The sequence below is a fragment of the Rattus rattus genome, chromosome 2 (assembly GCF_011064425.1).
Source record: "Rattus rattus isolate New Zealand chromosome 2, Rrattus_CSIRO_v1, whole genome shotgun sequence".
In the NCBI taxonomy this organism is placed as follows: domain Eukaryota; kingdom Metazoa; phylum Chordata; class Mammalia; order Rodentia; family Muridae; genus Rattus; species Rattus rattus.
Window position 1 is genome coordinate 152,281,757 of NC_046155.1, and position 17,307 is coordinate 152,299,063.

General features: G+C 52.3%; 1 protein-coding gene across 1 annotated transcript in view; it reads left to right on the forward strand.

The window, feature by feature from the left end:
* The window catches only part of Ptpn5 (protein tyrosine phosphatase non-receptor type 5), a 56,967-nt gene extending 42,156 nt beyond the window's left edge, over window positions 1–14,811 (forward strand). The window contains exons 4-15 of the mRNA XM_032893563.1: window positions 288–478; window positions 1,023–1,130; window positions 1,360–1,443; window positions 1,861–2,102; window positions 3,200–3,389; window positions 5,696–5,780; window positions 9,023–9,102; window positions 9,294–9,431; window positions 10,686–10,796; window positions 13,070–13,230; window positions 13,319–13,432; window positions 13,743–14,811. Of these exons, the coding sequence (XP_032749454.1) occupies window positions 288–478; window positions 1,023–1,130; window positions 1,360–1,443; window positions 1,861–2,102; window positions 3,200–3,389; window positions 5,696–5,780; window positions 9,023–9,102; window positions 9,294–9,431; window positions 10,686–10,796; window positions 13,070–13,230; window positions 13,319–13,432; window positions 13,743–13,836 (1,598 nt within the window). The 3' untranslated portion in view covers window positions 13,837–14,811. The remainder of the gene's footprint in view (window positions 1–287; window positions 479–1,022; window positions 1,131–1,359; window positions 1,444–1,860; window positions 2,103–3,199; window positions 3,390–5,695; window positions 5,781–9,022; window positions 9,103–9,293; window positions 9,432–10,685; window positions 10,797–13,069; window positions 13,231–13,318; window positions 13,433–13,742) is intronic.
* The last annotated feature ends 2,496 nt before the right edge of the window (window positions 14,812–17,307 follow it).

Here is a 17,307-nt window from a genome sequence, read left to right on the forward strand (position 1 = left end):
AGAATGAAGCTGCGTAAATAGAACGGTATTAACTCTGAAAACCCCCCTGCCATTTTAACTCTCTTACTGCAGAAATAAAAGAGAAATAATTTGTCCACCCACACGTAGCTCTTTCTGACGAAGGTAGGTGAATATTGCTTTGCTAATCGAGGGTGACTGCTGGAAGTGGAGCCTCTCTGACTGAGAGGAAAGCTGCAGCCCCAGTAGGGGCTAGACCACCATACATCCACAGAGCCCTGAGCTCAGACAGAGCCAAGTGGCCAACCCTCCTGTCCCACCTTCCGCAGGTCTGCCCCAGCCGGTAGAGATGGAAGGTCTGGACGAGGGTGAAGGACTCCCCAGCAAGCAGAAAGAGATGCCACCCCCGCCACCCTCACCGCCCTCTGAGCCAGCTCAGAAGCTGCCACCTCAAGGTGCCGGGAGCCACTCCCTCACCGTCAGAAGCAGCCTGTGCCTGTTTGCTGCCTCTCAGTTCCTGGTAAGGATGTCACGGGTCTCACCAGGGCCTGAAGAGAGGGTGGGTTGAGAGATAGCCTCCTTCTCCCAAAGATGGCTGCCTGGGGATGTTGAGGGATGAGGGCCTTTCTGGTGGCCTCCGTTACTTCAAGTCTTCATGACTGGAACGAAGGGAAGACTGGAGTTCTGAGCTACAGTCTCAGGAATTAATTTCCTCGTATCCTGCCTACCCTAATCCATAAATAAAAAGACAGGTATCCCGGGTCGCTAGGCCCCGCGTCCTTCAGAGTGCTCTCTGAAGAGCTCCTGTCTAAGGAGGCCTTTCTGGAAGGCTTCCTTTCTGTGTGTACCTGTGGGGTCTTTGTGGGGAGGGATGTCTCAGTCGCCTGTGATTAGCTTTTCTCCTGAAGACTGCTGAGGTCTCCTCTGGGTACACCACCTCTCCCTCCACTGCCCAGTCTGAGAGGCTCGGGAGCTTCCCGGGGGGCTGAAGGTGAGCTCTGCAGGGCAATATAGGGGCAAAGGGGTGCAGCTGTCCACTCAGTCTGCGCCCCCGACTGCCCCAGCTTGCCTGTGGGGTGCTCTGGCTCAGTGGCCATGGCCACTCCTGGCTGCAGACCACCACAGACCTCGTCTCCTCCTCGCTCACAGTGTTGAACCACCTGGGACCTGCGGTGAGTAAACTCTGGGGGACCCCTTGGACTATGGGATGGAGTGGGTGAAGCTGGGGCTCCCATCCTACCCTCACAACACCTGGTTGGGCTATCTGAGTTCAAGAGATGCTTCTAAGAACCCAAAGGCCTTCTGGGGTCATCCCACTCAGACCCAGGATGGGGTAATAGATAAGAATACTGCCTTCTCCGGTCTCTCGGTACACTGACCAGTTTGTCTGATGTCCCCCAGGCCTGGCTAGATTCTGGGACCTGGGGGACACCAAGTCTGCTGTTGGTCTCTCTGACTGTGAGCCTGGGCATCATCACCACCCTGGTAAGGTGCCTCCGTCCTCAGCCTCAGTACCATCCCCTCCGCCCCAATCAGGTCCCACTTCCCACCAGCTCCAACTGATCCATAGGCAGGATGACCCGGATACCGAATGAGGCCCAAAGATGGGCTCATCTCCTTCAGCCAGTTCATCTCCTTAAAGCAGGAGGCTCCTTTCTAGAAGTGAGTGGGGCTGAGAGAAAGGGCAGAGGCAGAAATAACCCCAGACCCCACCCAGAAGGATTAAGATCACAAGAAACTGGTGATGAAGGGTGGTCGGGGGGACCTGACATGTAGGAGCTAGAAGAATGTCATTGCTTCAAATCTTGTAGCATCAGAGAGCTCAATCCCGTGAGATACCCCATGAGCCCAGAGAGCGGCGAGCACTATCCCAGATCCATGATGCTGTGTGCTCCCAACCAGGTGTGGCACCTTCTCAAGACACCCCCAGAGCCACCTGTCCCACTGCCCCCAGAGGACAGACGACAATCAGTGAGCCGGCAGCCCTCCTTCACTTACTCAGAGTGGATGGAGGAGAAGGTAGAGGATGACTTTCTGGACCTGGACGCGGTGCCGGAGACACCCGTGTTTGACTGTGTAATGGACATCAAGCCTGAGGCCGATCCCACCTCGTTGACCGTCAAGTCCATGGGTCTGCAGGAGAGGTGGGAGGGGTAGGGGAAGGGTGGGCCTGGGATCGCAAACCCTCAGCTCCCTTTAGAGGGTAGATCCTAACTCCTGGTGTAGAGGACAGGGCTATCCTCACAGCTTAGCATGTAGTACTGTTCCAGTAGTGCATGCTGATCAGGGTACCTCAAGACGAATTCATATAGTAATAATAACACAGTTCCTTCCCATGTACACACAGGCATGTTCAGGTGTGCATGTATGCTCACCCATACTCTCCTTGGCTTGAGGAAGTCAGGGTTAGTTTCCTTGCATTTTTAACTTACGATTCCTTAAGTTTTGACTTACCTGTGTTCCTTGTAACTTGTAAGGTGACAACGAGATCGTAGATAGCGTTTCCCAAAAAACCTCCTGGGCATGAAAATCCTACTTCCCTTGAGTGCCCCATAGGACTTCATGAGCATGCTTTGGGAGAGAGTGACACCCTCTGTCTAGAGCTAAGTAAGCTAACTCATATCCGGTTTGAGATACCCACAGGTTGTCATAAAAAAAAAAAAAAATACTTGATAAGGACTCAGAAAACCTAGACAATACTTCTCAGCTCAGCCACTTCCTCGTGGTGAAAGCCCAGACAGTTAGTGCCCCCTGAAACTCAGTTAGTCCCTTCTGATGTAATGAGGATCCTCCCTGTTCTGATGTTTTAACTGTGCGTGCTGGAGTTGGTCCAGCATATACGTCTTTGCTACTGCTGGCTGCCCTTGGGCTCCCTCCTCCCCTGGATGCAGAGGGTCCTGGCCTCTCCTAGCTGAGACGCACTTGACCCCATGGCAGCCTCATTCTAGAACTGTGCTACAGAGGTCTGAAGCTTTACTCTTGAGCTTGATCCTCACTTTAGATCTCTCCCCTGTGAGTCTCCTTCCTCAACAGAGTCCAGGGGAAGGCCATTAGGGACAGTTTGGGGGCGAAGCTTTTGGAACAGAGGCCTCCACCCCACTGTGGGAAAGGGAAGACAGGGGTGTAGGCAGAGCTGTAGGGTCCTTAGGACAGGTTCTTGTCACATCCCTCTTTCTGGAGCCCACCCTGCTCTCCACTGACCTACCGCCTTTCTCCTTCTCCTCTTCTATGACCCTTGCAGGAGGGGCTCCAATGTCTCCTTGACCCTGGACATGTGTACTCCTGGCTGCAATGAGGAGGGCTTCGGCTACCTGGTGTCCCCACGAGAGGAGTCAGCCCATGAGTACCTGCTCAGTGCCTCCCGTGTCCTCCGGGCAGAGGAGCTGCACGAAAAGGCCCTGGACCCTTTCTTGCTGCAGGCGGAATTCTTCGTGAGTCCCTCCAAGTGGCCACCCACCCTTTGTACACTCAGTGGTCCACCCCCTGGCCAGTCAGTGCTTGAGTGTACAGTCCCAAACATGGAATAGACTAACATCTCCTTGTCATCATCTCCCCTGTGAAAGCTCTCACCCTGAGACCTGATGTCCTCACCTGGAAAGTCAGACAAATGGCAGGAGTGAGAGAGATGATACCAAACGTCAGGCAGACGGTGGCACTTAGCAGGGAGGGTCCTTGCAGGAGTTAAAGGGGACAATACCATGTGGCAGGCAAACAGTGATACTTCCGGATCTGTTGCGAGGACCGTGCTTTGGAAGCTATAGAAATCAACAACCTCCTGGTGGTGTGGCTCAGTGGTAGAGCCTGTGCCTTGCAGCATAGACATAGCTGGGTCAAGGACCATTGGAAAAGAACATTTTGTTTTCGCACTCTTCCATCTTCCCCCCCCCTTCCCCTGCCTCCATTATCAGGGATGTGTCTCCCCATGTCCCTGGGTCTCCCCTCTTCTCCCCTGGTTTAAAGCTTAGGCCCTAACTCCTTTCCTAACTTCTGGCCAACATGTGCTAGATCTAGAAGAGTCCAGTAAATAACAGTCCCGATCCCCTGCCTGGAGTGCGTAATCATCTAAGAGTTCAGCCTTAAGAAAGGGTGGCCTGTGTTGTTACCAAAAAGCAAGCTTGAAGCGAGCCTCGGCAGAATGAGACAAGAGTGTGCTTTTGATGCAGAGCCTCAGAAATAGCAAACTCTATTGTCATGGGAGTCTTGGCCTTGCCCCATGGGTCTGCACCCCATAGTTAATAAGAGAACCCAGGAGTGAGAATGGAGGGACTGAGACCCCAAAGCCCACTTTCCCATCAGACTCACTAGTTAGGTAGCTCATTCCCTGTGCCACATGGGCTCAGTGCTGCAGGAAAGTGCTGGAACCCAGTTTTCTTCTCCAGCCTTGTGCTCCACTCCCACACCATCAGGTGCTGTCCACTATGGGGCCAGGGGACTCTGACCTTCCTCACATCATTCCCACCTCCACCACCCAGCCTCGGCTCCCACTCTCGGCTCCCACCTCTTCCCATGAAAAGAGTCCTCCATGTTCCTTCCTCCTCAATGGATACCATCAATTTTTGTCAAGGAGGAAGGAACACGGGCTGCTCGCCCACTCCGTGCACTTCTGCACATGTGTGTGGTGAGGGTTTTTTTTTTAATTATTATTTCTTTTAATTCTAACAAGAACCCTAGGAAGGTGCCATTATCTGCGTTGTACAAAGACCAGAGACAGATTAGAAGAAACTGCACAGGGAGGCATCCCTGGGCAGGCATCCCAGCGGCCATCAGTGAGGGGATGGAGTTGGGGTGAACCTAAGAGTTAGAGCCAGTTTGGAGGTACAGGGCTAAAACTAGTTTACTCAGCAAGTACGACACCGTGAACATAGACCCGCATGGGTCTGCAGGGCAGAGGTGGGAGGCATGGAATGGAAAATCAAGAAAAAAGAAAGCCAAGTCATGAAGATCACGAGTTCAAGGTCTACCTGGACTACATGAGTTTATTAGTAGTAAGTCACTTGCTGAGCCTCTGCCCCAAAATTTAAAAGGGTAGGGGAGCAAGAGAGCTGGGGTCTTAGCTCAGTAGCTGGGTACTTGCCCAGCATGCACAAGGCTCTAGGTTCAGCCAGTGTAAGGGGAAATAGGAAAAGAGACAAGAGAGGGAGGCCAGGTCCAGAGAGGCTTCACACACCAGGGTGTCTATCAGACACAGAGCTGCTTCCAAGGGACAAACTGCCTCAAGGGATGGAGAAGCAAGCTCCTATTACTAGGCAATCAATCGGGGAGGGTTCCTAAAGGAAGTGACCTCAGATAGATGTGCGGAGGCAATGAAGGTGGGCAAATATTATTAAATAAAGTGAACATCACAAGCAAAAGTCCAAGGAGAGGGTGACAGACAGCAGGGATACACATCCTCAGAGCTGGCTGCTGCTGCAAAGAGAGCAGGGAAGGAGGTGTTGGCTGGCAAGGTCGCTTTTTGTCTTGTTGTTTTCTCTTGGCCTTTTATTGAATGTCTATCACAAACCAGGCTGGCCCTCAATAGACAATTGCCGTGCTATTTATTTTATGCCCTTGGCATATGCCAGTAACTATTCTAAATGGGTGTGTGTGCTAACTCACTTGGTAGGAAATGCTTGTCAAATGAATGCATGAACTCATGACGGTCCCTGCACTGGCAATCGGAGGCAAGTAGCCTCTGAATTTGGAACCTCTGGGAAGACCATCCTGAAGCTGCTCACAGCCCCATGTCTTCCTATTCTAGGAAATCCCCATGAACTTTGTGGATCCAAAAGAATATGATATCCCAGGGCTGGTACGGAAGAATCGGTACAAAACCATCCTTCCCAGTGAGTACCTGTTGCCCCAGGGTGGGGAGAGAAGCGGGGTCCTGTCATCTGGGAAGGACCTCCTCAAGTCCAGGGCCCCTGGGGATGATGAATGATCATCATAGGAGATAGGGTGGAGGCTGGGACAACCAGGAAAGGGAAGGGAATGAGCAGGGACGGCTTCACCTTCTGTCCCTGGACCCTCGCCCTTCCTGGTCAGTGGCATAGAGTACAAGAGTAGAAGCACTTACAAATAGGGTGGCTCTGAAGCAGTGAAACGTGTGCATGGCCTTTCTCTTCTGAGAGGGTATATCATAGTTTAAGAAAACATTCATGGTTCATTCAGAGAAGGTAAGTGGCTTCTTCCACTTCAAACCACACAGCTAGTAAACCAAGGCTTTAAACCTGGGCTTCTATGATTACCTGTGTCCTGTATGACCTGACTGTCAGTCCTCCAACAAGTCCAAAGGGAATGAGGTGCTGTCATCCTGTAGTGATCTGTCTATCATAGGGTGTATCCGAGTGAGGCTATCCTGTAGTGATCTGTCTATCATGGGGTGTATCAAGTGAGGCTATCCTGTAGTGATCTGTCTATCATGGGGTGTATCCGAGTGAGGGCTATCCTGTAGTGATCTGTCTATCATGGGGTGTATCCGAGTGAGGCTATCCTGTAGTGATCTGTCTATCATGGGGTGTATCCGAGTGAGGCTATCCTGTAGTGATCTGCCTATCATGGGATGTATCAAGTAAGGCTATCCTGTAGTGATCTATCATGGGGTGTATCAAGTGAGGCTATCCTGTAGTGATCTATCATGGGGTGTATCAAGTGAGGCTATCCTGTAGTGATCTATCATGGGGTGTATCAAGTGAGGCTATCCTGTAGTGATCTGTCTATCATGGGGTGTATCCAAGTGAGGCAGGCTACCTAGTGATGCCCCTGTAAGGCCTGAGCAGGGCTTGTCTCCTTCGGAGGTGCTTAGACCTGGCGACCTACCATTCCCATTCTACCCCATGATGCCATTGTCAGGTCATTTTCATCAAGACCCTCTGGGGAGCTACCTCATAAGGGAAGGGGTGGCTTGTTGGAAGTGAGCCCCCCAAAAACCTACTCAACCCAGTGTGTGGAGTAGTGAGCCCTTAAAAAGCCATCAGCATCTCCAACAGCATGTAAGATGTCATGACTTATTTTTAACTTTTAAAATATCGACTTGTGGTTGCTATGGTTACACAGTCTCTAGGTAGTTACGTTTAAACAAAGCACCATTTAAGGCCAGGATGCCTTATTTGGGCTGCTCACTCACCTCTCTTCTCAACTTATCCTCCCTGTTCCTCTTCTTCCTGCAGGCAACAGCCTGGCTACCCCAGGACCCAGCATTTTGCTTTGCTCCTTAGAATGGAGCTAGCCATACTCTATGTGGTCCTGCTAGATCGTTGATGGGCTCCCACCTCCTCCAACCATACCTCAAACCTCCAGGCTCCCACACTCAACATAGAATGTGGTACAGCCAGGCAGAAGTGACCCTGAACCTTAAGAAACTGGACCAGGACTGGGAGTAGGGACAAAGAACATGGAAGGCCCATCAGAGGCAGCCTCTGTGATCAGGGACACCCTGAGATTTATTCTGCCACTGATCACACACATTTCCTGAGGCCCATCCCAGGGACTGAGAATTTGGATGCTGCACACAGAGCTTGGTGTCCAGCAAACGAAACAGCTCTGTAGACAGTCCCAGGGTGAGCATCACATCAGCAGCCCATGCAAAGATCAAAATTCAGGGTCACAATGCTGTCCCATAGTACCTCAAGCCCCAAAAGGACTGCAAGCAACTGGGAGACACTCTGGTTCTTCTTGAATGAAAAGGTGGATGACTCCCTCAGATCCAGCCCCCTCCCTTCCATCCTCACTATCAAGTGATTTTGTGAGTGTTCAGTCTTCCATGTTGTCCACGTCTAATGAGCACCATTTACATAGGGTGCACTGGCATAAACATCTCTGGGAGAGACGCCAGGCAGGACAGCCTGTGACCTTGACACTTGCCGGATTGCGGCAGTCATATCCTGACTTGGGCTTTTTCTCCTTCTTGCCTCTCTCTCACAGTGAGGCAGAACAGAAATCTAATCGTGTCCCCTTCTTCCTTAAACACAGTCAATGTCACCCTCTCTAGCCTGGCGTGTGACACTGTCTGGCATCTGGCTCTTCTCCAGCTTTATCTCTCACCAGCCTCAGCCTTGGCCTGTGCACCTGGTCAGACAACATGTTTGCTGTTTTTCTTCCTGGTCCTTCAACCCCTAAAAGGTGCCACAACCACCCTGTGCCAGTCCCAGTCACCTCTGTCCCTCAGCCCCAGAGCTCTCTTCCTACCCAATGCTATGCTACCTTTGAGGCAGGGATTATTCATCTCTCGTTGATCTAGAAGGCTCTTCTCACAAACACAGCATAAGCAGAGCTGGCGTGAACCTGCAGTCGTGACTGCCACCACAGTGACTCTCTGATTGCCAAGTTCTGACATCTGGCCAGAGAGGACAGCGCCCACATCTGTCCTTCCAGCACCTTAACCTGGATAGGCGAAACCAAGACAGTCTAAGCAGAGCTGTCTGCTTGAGCACTCTCTTCTGTTGGCCATGCAGAAGCCCCCCTCCTGCCTACTCTTACTCCTTCCCTCCCCTGAACCATTTCTATGCGCTCTCGACAAGAACTGTCCACACCCTTATCACCCGCCATGACCTAGGCAGAGACGGAAATGAGAGGCGGATGCCCACCACCTCCGTCACTGCCTCAACAGCTCCAGGTTCTTCTCCATCCCCGTGGTCTGCTGGACCCCCATGATCACGACAGTTATGTTTGTTACATAGCATTTGCCATATGCTGTTGGGTGCTGCTCTCGGCCCAGGGGCTATGGGTTTTTCCTTTTAGCTCTCTTTCTACTATTATTTATTTATTTTATAAGCACATGCATATAAGTGTATGGGGCACACTTGGGGAGGTCTGAGGACAACCTGTGAGATTCAGTTCTCTCCTCCAGCACAAGGGTGCCAGGGACCCAACTCAAGTTGTCAGGCTTGGCAGCAAGCATCTTTATCCTCTGAGCCACCTCACCAGCCCCTGTTAACTCCTTTCATCCTTATAAGATAAAGGAAGGCATCAGGGAATGACTCTTCATGACATTCCTGCAGGGCCTGTGACAGCACATACTGAAGAAATGTGGGTGCTGTGGAGGAGGAGGTTGGGCCCAGCTCACACCCTCACCTGTCTCCCACCACAGATCCTCACAGCAGGGTACGTCTGACGTCACCAGACCCCGAAGATCCTCTGAGTTCCTACATCAATGCCAACTACATCCGGGTATGTAGCTCCACCCCCAAGAGTCCTCCACTAAAGGAGAGGCATGAGCTGATGAGATCTATCCTTCAGACTTGTCCCCCAAGCAAGTGTGGCTCCTACAAGTCCTAAGAGGAGCCTGAGTGTGGGACGGGGGCCCCCGGGAGTGCTGCCTCCAACCCTGACCTGACTGGGCTGGACTTGGGTGGCTGCAGGGCTACAATGGGGAGGAGAAGGTGTACATCGCCACCCAGGGACCCATCGTCAGCACTGTGGCCGACTTCTGGCGCATGGTGTGGCAGGAGCGCACACCCATCATCGTCATGATCACCAACATCGAGGAGATGAACGAGGTAGGGACCCCCGTTCACTGCTCCTTGCTCCTTGCTTTGTGCCCCATGTGAAGCATCTCATTTGCATATTAATCCTTCTGCGGATCCTGTGAGCCTGGTGTGCACTCAACTGTCCACACAAGGAAATGAGAGGTGTTGAGAGCTAAGGTATACACTCAAGGCAGCACAAAGCTGAACAGGGCTGGAGCCAGCTTCTCCCACCTGGTCCAGTAGCCATGATTTCAGCCATGATCTTCTGCTGCCTCCCAGTCTGCCACTGATGTGCAAGTTCACGATGAGTAGGCTCCTTTAATTGAAATCTCCATTTAAAAAAAGAAAGGAAGGAAGGAAGAAATAAAGAAAGGAAGGAAGAAAGAAAGAAAGAAAATATCCCTCAGAGGGAGGTTGAAGAGAGCTCTCAGTTGAGGACCTGAGTTTTATCCCCATGTAAATGAGTCCAGATGTGGTGCGTGCAGTTGTATTCTCAGTGCTCGGGAAGCCAGGAAATAGGCAGATCTGTGGCTCACTAGACAGCCAGTCTAGTTACTTAGCAAGTTCCGGGAGATCCTGTCCTAAAAACCAAGGTGCCTATGAGGAACTACAGTTGAGTTTAACTCTGACCTCTACACATAGGCACACACACACACACACACACACACACACACACACACACACACACACACACACACACTCACACACACACACACACACACACACACACACACACACTCACACACTCACACACACACACACACACTCACACACACACACACACACACACACACACACACACACTCACACACACACACACACTCACTCACACACACTCACACACACACACACACTCACACACACACACACACACACTCAGACACACACTCACACACACACTCACACATACACACTCACACACACACACACACACACAGAGTCCTATTAAAGGGTACCATTTTCCTTTTTTTTCTTTCTTTTTTTTTTTTTTTTTTTTTTTTTTTTTTTTTTTTCAGAGCTGGGGACCAACCCAGGGCCTTGTGCTTGCTAGGCAAGTGCTCTACTACTGAGCTAAATCCCCAACCCCCATTTTCCTTTTTCAAATGGGGAAACCAGGGCTCAGAAATGAGGAGAAGGCCACAGGTTATGAAATCAAGGTTTCAACCACAGGCCTCTAAACCGAAGTCTGTTGTCCTTGTATACCTGTCTGCTGGCCCCAGCGGAGCAGGAAGGGATGTGGAAGAGGAATAGGAACGTAACCCAGGCTGATCTTGGTCCTTGCAGAAGTGCACGGAATATTGGCCTGAAGAGCAGGTCGTCCACGACGGCGTAGAGATCACCGTGCAGAAAGTCATCCACACAGAGGACTACCGGCTGCGACTTATCTCCCTCAGGGTGAGGCCTGGACCTAGACAGAAAAGGGCTGTCGGGGAGGCTTAGTTGAGACCCCCCCACTGAAAACAGTACTGAGAGGCCTACTGTAGGTGACCCGTGGGCCCATGGCACTCCCAGGACTTACTGGTAAGCAGGGGTCAACAGACTCAGACACTAAGAGAACCTCGGCTGCACTTTGCACACCTTGCACGCGTGTGCACTGAGCTCTTGCTGTGCACTGCTGACCATAGCAGCTCCTCTTCACCCCTTCTCAAGTCCAGAACCACCTGGGCAAGGAGGCTTCGAGGGCTCCCAGCGTAGTCCTAACTGAGAGTTCCTTATGACTGAGTGACAGTGATGTCCCTTCCACTGGGGTGCTGGCTTCCAATCTGATGCACCCCAAATGTCCACCAGCAGAGGGCAGGCACTCCTTGCTGCTTTGGGCACATGGTTATGGTTATGGGAATGGCAGGAAAAAGGAAAGTACACAAAATCTGAGCAGCACGAAGCAGCTCAGAAGAGCAGAGGACAGTGTCCTCCGGCTGCAAGGTTGTGCTGCTTCCGGAATAAGCAGAAGAAGAGAGATGTTCCTTTGGTGCGTCAGAAGGTTCTGAGTTTGGAGAAGTGATGGGATGTGTTTGTGGAGGGTGGAGTCCCCTGTGATAGCCCAGAAAGGTAGAGAAGTTAAGTCAAGCACCAGGAAGCTGATGCCTCATTCAGAAACAGCCTGACCCTGATGCCATAGGGTTCAGCCACAGAAAAGAGCTCAGGGCCTGACGTTTGTGCCTCTGAGCTGCCCTGTCTCTCACTGGATACAGTGCTGGACAAGGCACCAGGGCGTGTTAGCCCCGTGCTGTCAAGTGGACACTGTCCACGTGAGCATCTAACGCCAAGACTTCCTGGAAACCCCGAAGGCCAGGGAGTGAGGGGCAGGTGCTGTGGTCACTGTCACAGCAGAGTAACCCAAGGACATGAGGAACCATCTTCCAAATAGAGAGGCTATGAGACAGGCTAGAGAAGAGCCAGGACGTCTCGTGGTTTGAGGGTGCTTCTGAGCACCTGCTCTGTGGTTCTGGGTTGGGTAGTGGGGTGGGGGGCATAACCACGTCCTGGACTCTCCCTTCAAGGAGCACCCGTAAGGTGGTAAACACCGACTAGAGATAGGCAAGGCTACAGAAGGACAGTCTTCTGAGTGGCTTATCTGTGGTGGAGACTGCTTCCAGGAAGTGCTGTATGGGGTGCTGGGGGATTGGTAAGGGGTGACCAGGGGTGGGCTCTTCTAGCACACAGAAGGCAGAGCTGCATGGGCAGCACACACGTGTGCTCGTTTCCTAGATTGTGTCCTTACTTCCTGGGGTCTCTAATCTAAGGGTATGAATCACATCTGAAGGGGTGGGCTCCTGACCCATCTTCAGATTCTCCCAGGGCGGAAAGGAGGTCTGAAGGCGGGGGAGGAAGCCACCGCATTCAGTCCACAGTGAAGGGTTTCTTGGTTTGGTGTGGGATTAGAGATTTAACCCAGGTCCTCACTCACACAAGGCCAGAACACACACACACACTCTCTCTCTCTCTCTCTCTCTCTCTCTCTCTCTCTCTCTCTCTCTCTCTCTCTCTCTCTGAACTACATCCCCAGCCTTTTTGACTGTTTTCTTCCTTGTGAGACAGTCTCACTAAGTTTCCAAGGCTGGCCTGGAACTTGCTCTGCAGACCATACAGGCCTTGAGATTGTGATCTCCCTGCCTCAGGCTTCCAAATAGCTAGACGTACAGGCCTGGACCATCAGACCCAGCCGGCAAAAGGTCTTAAACACAGTGCAGTGTCCAGATCTGGGTTGGGGGTACAGTTTTGATACTATGGGTCATTGGCAGTCAGGGAGGAGGAAGGTTGGATCTTCCCACCCTGGGATGATAAAGCAAAGAGGAGGCTAGCAACGGCTAATGAGGACAATAGGGTGGGCAGTCATGGCGCCTGTGCTCTTGGTCATGTGACTAAGGGATACCTGGATCATCTGGCAGGATAAGGAACTTTCAGACAGTAATAAATTAGAGAAGAGGTCCTTTGCCTTTCTTGGATGATTTTAGAGTTTAGAGGTCAATGTCACATGCACACACACGTGCACACTGATTGGTCTTGTGCCATTAAGCAATATGGTAGAGGGGGGACTAAGGATCCCTACTCTCTGTATGTTTCTTCCTTTCCTCCCTTCCCATCTCCATCTTTGGATCAATTAGGTCTGAAAGCATTCACATGTATCTGGGGGTGGGGGGGACTCTCTCTCTTTCTCTCTTGGGCAGAGAGGGACTGAAGAGAGAGGCTTGAAGCATTACTGGTTCACATCCTGGCCTGACCAGAAGACCCCCGACCGGGCACCCCCACTCCTGCACCTGGTACGGGAGGTGGAGGAGGCAGCCCAGCAAGAGGGACCCCACTGTTCCCCAATCATTGTTCACTGCAGGTAGGTTCTCCTGGCCACCCACTGGGGCAGGGCCACCCCCATTCCTGGGCTGCCTTGTCCCTCACCCCATCATCCCGTTGGCCCTCAGTGCAGGGATTGGGAGAACTGGGTGCTTCATCGCCACCAGCATCTGCTGCCAGCAGCTGCGACGTGAGGGCGTGGTAGACATCCTAAAGACCACGTGCCAGCTCCGTCAGGACAGGTCAGCCCACCGGTCAGGGGAGGAGAGGGTGGCAGTGCGATGTGTGCACGAGTCCGGGGACAGTTGACAAACCAGACATGGTGTGTGAGGGAGCAGAAAAACCAAATGGGAGAGAGCAGAATCCAGTCAGCTCTCTTCTGGAGGAAGGCAGAAGAGAGGCAGCCTGCGGGAAGGACGGGGGCTTGAAACAAAGGTGTATCCCAGGAAGGGGCAATGGCTGGGGAGAGTTGGTCTCTCTAAGCTGCAGACCAGCCGGTGGCCCTAGTGTTTAGGGATCCCCTCCTGCAGCCTACTGCATCTCTATTGGCAGGGGTGGCATGATCCAAACATGCGAACAGTATCAGTTTGTGCACCACGCCATGAGCCTCTATGAGAAGCAGCTATCCCTCCAGTCCTCAGAGTGACCACACTCTTCCTCTGAGATCCACTGGGCACTGCCGAGCCTGAGGCTGGGCCTTCACCCCAGCTACCCAAGGTCTGACCTTGGGTCCTGGGCCTGTTCCCTGGCTCTCCCCTTCAGTCTGCCCCCATCTGTTGTCCTGGCCTGGTCCCTACCCCAAGCCTAGCTCTTCTACTGTACATACTGCAGAGTTCGGGAGGGCAGGGGAGGAATGTGCCAGGCCAGGCCTGGGGCCCCTGGGCCTGACCCACACCGTATAGACCTGGGGCCTCAGTTTTAACCATGGTTCCACAGCTACTTGGTCCAAAATGTTTTCATGCCACACCCCAAGTGTCCTACCACAACATGTTCTGTCTGTCCATCCATCACAGCTATCTGTACCAAACACTGTGTCCCCTCAGCCAGGAAAGGAGTACTGATCTGAGCTCTCACCCCTCAGCCCTCACCCACATCGCCATTCCCAGACACCCACCCTGCTCCCCAGGCAGAGAGGCCTACCAATCTCTGGCCTCACAGGATGTGGATGGTGGAGACGAGGCAGGGAGAATGTGGTGGTTGACCAAGATCCCAGCTAAGAAGGTTCCCGGGCAAGGGTGGGCATCTCTGGCCTATGAGACACTGGAGAGGAAGAGGACAGATACAGTGGGAAACCCTAAGGATCTGAGCCCTGAGGGGGCCCTCCAAGAGTAGGGTGGGGACGGCTCCAGACCTGCGAGGCATCTTTCTGTGTCACTATGGGAAACCCCAAATGTCTCCTCGCTACATGTCGCTCCGTGTGTTCCCTTGTCCATGTGTGTGTTGAGAGCCCATGAGCAGGGCATGCATGACTCTTTGGCAACATGTGTTATCTTGGAGCCACGTGTTTTTATCGCTGACTTTAAATATTTATTCCACGGCATACAGAGACATTTGGTGTCTTTTTATAATCCGCTCGTGGTCATTGAATAGAGCAATAAACAGAGCATTTTGAGCAAAACTAGCCTCCTGGGTCTGTCATTTCCTGTTCTCTCCTTACACCCTAGACTTTTGTGCCTCACCCCCACCACGCCCCCTTTCTCATCCCATGAGCTCCTGTGTTGGCTCTCATGCTCGCTGGCGCCCCCTGTGGGCATTGGGAATATACATGAAGCTGGATTTGGTCTGTTAATACCTCAGGATTCCCACTTGCCTTCAGCCCCAGCTCATGGAGGTGCACTGCACCATAGGGAACCTCAAAGATGGGAATAGGAAGCTTCCAGGAAGGCAAAGTAATTAACAGGTTACCAGGTGCAACAGGTGAGCCAGGGAGGCCAAGGGCAGGGCAAGGGGACATTCCCATCACACCCAGGCCCCGCTGTCATTGGATAGTGTGCTCCTTCTCTCTAGAACCCAGTCTGAGCTTTAGACACCCTTACTTTTTCCTTATTGTCTGTGACGTACCCTCCACAGCTGAATTGTCCCAGGTGGCTTATGATCTGGTTCCCTGGGGCCCTTTGTCAGGGAGGAACTACTCTCAGCTCAGGGAGATCTCGCACCCAACAGATGAGCCCTTCTACTCGGATTTCAGACTGAAGAGTATGAAGGAGGAGGGTTAATGTCCTCCGTGACCCCACAAGGCTACACAACACAGAACAAATGGTACTCCCAGGATTCGTGCTAGATGGTATGTCCACCGGTCTCATCCAGTGTACCTTTGGGGAGACGAAGGCCTTTGGCTTTTTTTCCCAACCCTGTCAGGCTGTGTGCGCTCTTGTGCCCAAGCATGGGCAGGCACATATGTCGCCCTGAGCCCCTCAGGTCGGTGAAGTCCCAGCCTATAGAAGTGAGAAGCAGAACCTTTACCATACTGCACAGGAAGTGCACTTCTGGCCACCCCCTCAGCTTCCCTCAGGCCCGCCCCCCAGCATTCTGCTCATTCCTGGGTCCAGCCTGCTCCCCTCCCCTAATTCCTACCACCAAGCTGTGTGCCCTGGAGCTGAAATAAGAGCCTAAGAAAAAGACTCCCCCAAGAGTGTATATGGCATCTAAGGACCTGGTGATGATCAGTGCCTGCTATTGGAACAAAGGAGGAAGAGATCGGCTCTCCCGCTGGCAGGGCGGTAGCTGGGCCTCCAAGCCACAGGCACAGCATTCAAGGGTTGGAAGCCACGGGTTAGTACAGAAGCTAAGGCTCTCTGCCATTTCCCCTGGGAAGAGACATGAACTGCTACTTTCTGTACAAGAAGGAGATATGGTCTGAGGCAGAATAAATGGGTCTCGGAACCCAGAGATGTATAAGGTGGGGATTGGGAGTTACCCTCAGAGCACCTGCTCAGGAGAAGGCTTGAAGTTCCCAGAAGGCCACTGGACAAGGCAGAGCTCGAGGAGCAAGAAGCTCAGATTCTAGTCTGGGTGAGAAATATGGGTAGGTCATTTTAATCAGACATGTTTATGCCTCATATGCAAAACAGGTTCTTAAAAAAAAAAAAACAACCACGCAGGTTAACTAAGAGGCAGGTGCACCTGCTCACTGCAACACGGGGGGCTGTCATCAAGAACAAAGAAATGCCTTGTAAACTGTCGTACAGAGATCCCCAAAGCATGGAGAGAAAGCGGGGGCAGAACTGTGTGTCTGACAGGCTTCTGAGATGTACAATGGGTAGACCACATACACATATGCACGTCTACATGGAAGGGATCCAGAGGAAACCCGAGATGGCACGCAGGTCCCTATCTGGGGGCCTGAGGAGTGGGAAGGAGATGTTCGTGGCACTTTATGTGTTTAATATATTAAACTACTGGTTCAAAAAAGTATAAGGAAAAAAAAATCTGAGGCTCTGCTTTGTCCTGAGTCAAATGGAAGCAAAGCTGTGGGAACAGTCACCTGTCTCACCATTCCAAATACCACAAGCCCCCAGGACCCTGAAACAAGAGCTAATCAGCTTCCTTGCAAGGCCTACCCCAGAATGGCATAGTCAGAAATCCCTCCTTTGGCTTGACTTCATTTCCTATTGATGACACACCCAGCACTGCCTTCCTCTCCCAAGTACCTCTTAACAGGTACTCCACCACCCCTAACCTCCCTTACCCCCCTTACCCCCTCTGACCCCACCCCTACCCCCTCCCACCCACCACCACCCACCCCCAAGAGCCCTCCCCAGCTGGGTAAGTTTAAGCCCCTTATTCTCCCTCTCTGGGAACCTGGGATTGTTTGTGTTTCTGGGTGAGGAACAAGCTCACTAGTTCCTGTAACCAGTCAGGGAAGGGGAAATGGAAAGTAAAGAAAAGAGAGGCCAGAGAGCAGAAGTCCATTGCCTGACGGCTCTTCTCTATACATTCCCATCTCCCCTTGTGTCCACAAACGCAGCAAATGTGTGAGTGCATGTGCATATGCACACACGAGTAAGGACAACACACACACACACAAACACCCCCCCTCCGACTATCCCTCCTACTCCCTTATCTTCAGTGGCCTCTCCCTGGACCACACAGGTGAGTGCCCGAACCTGCTGTCACC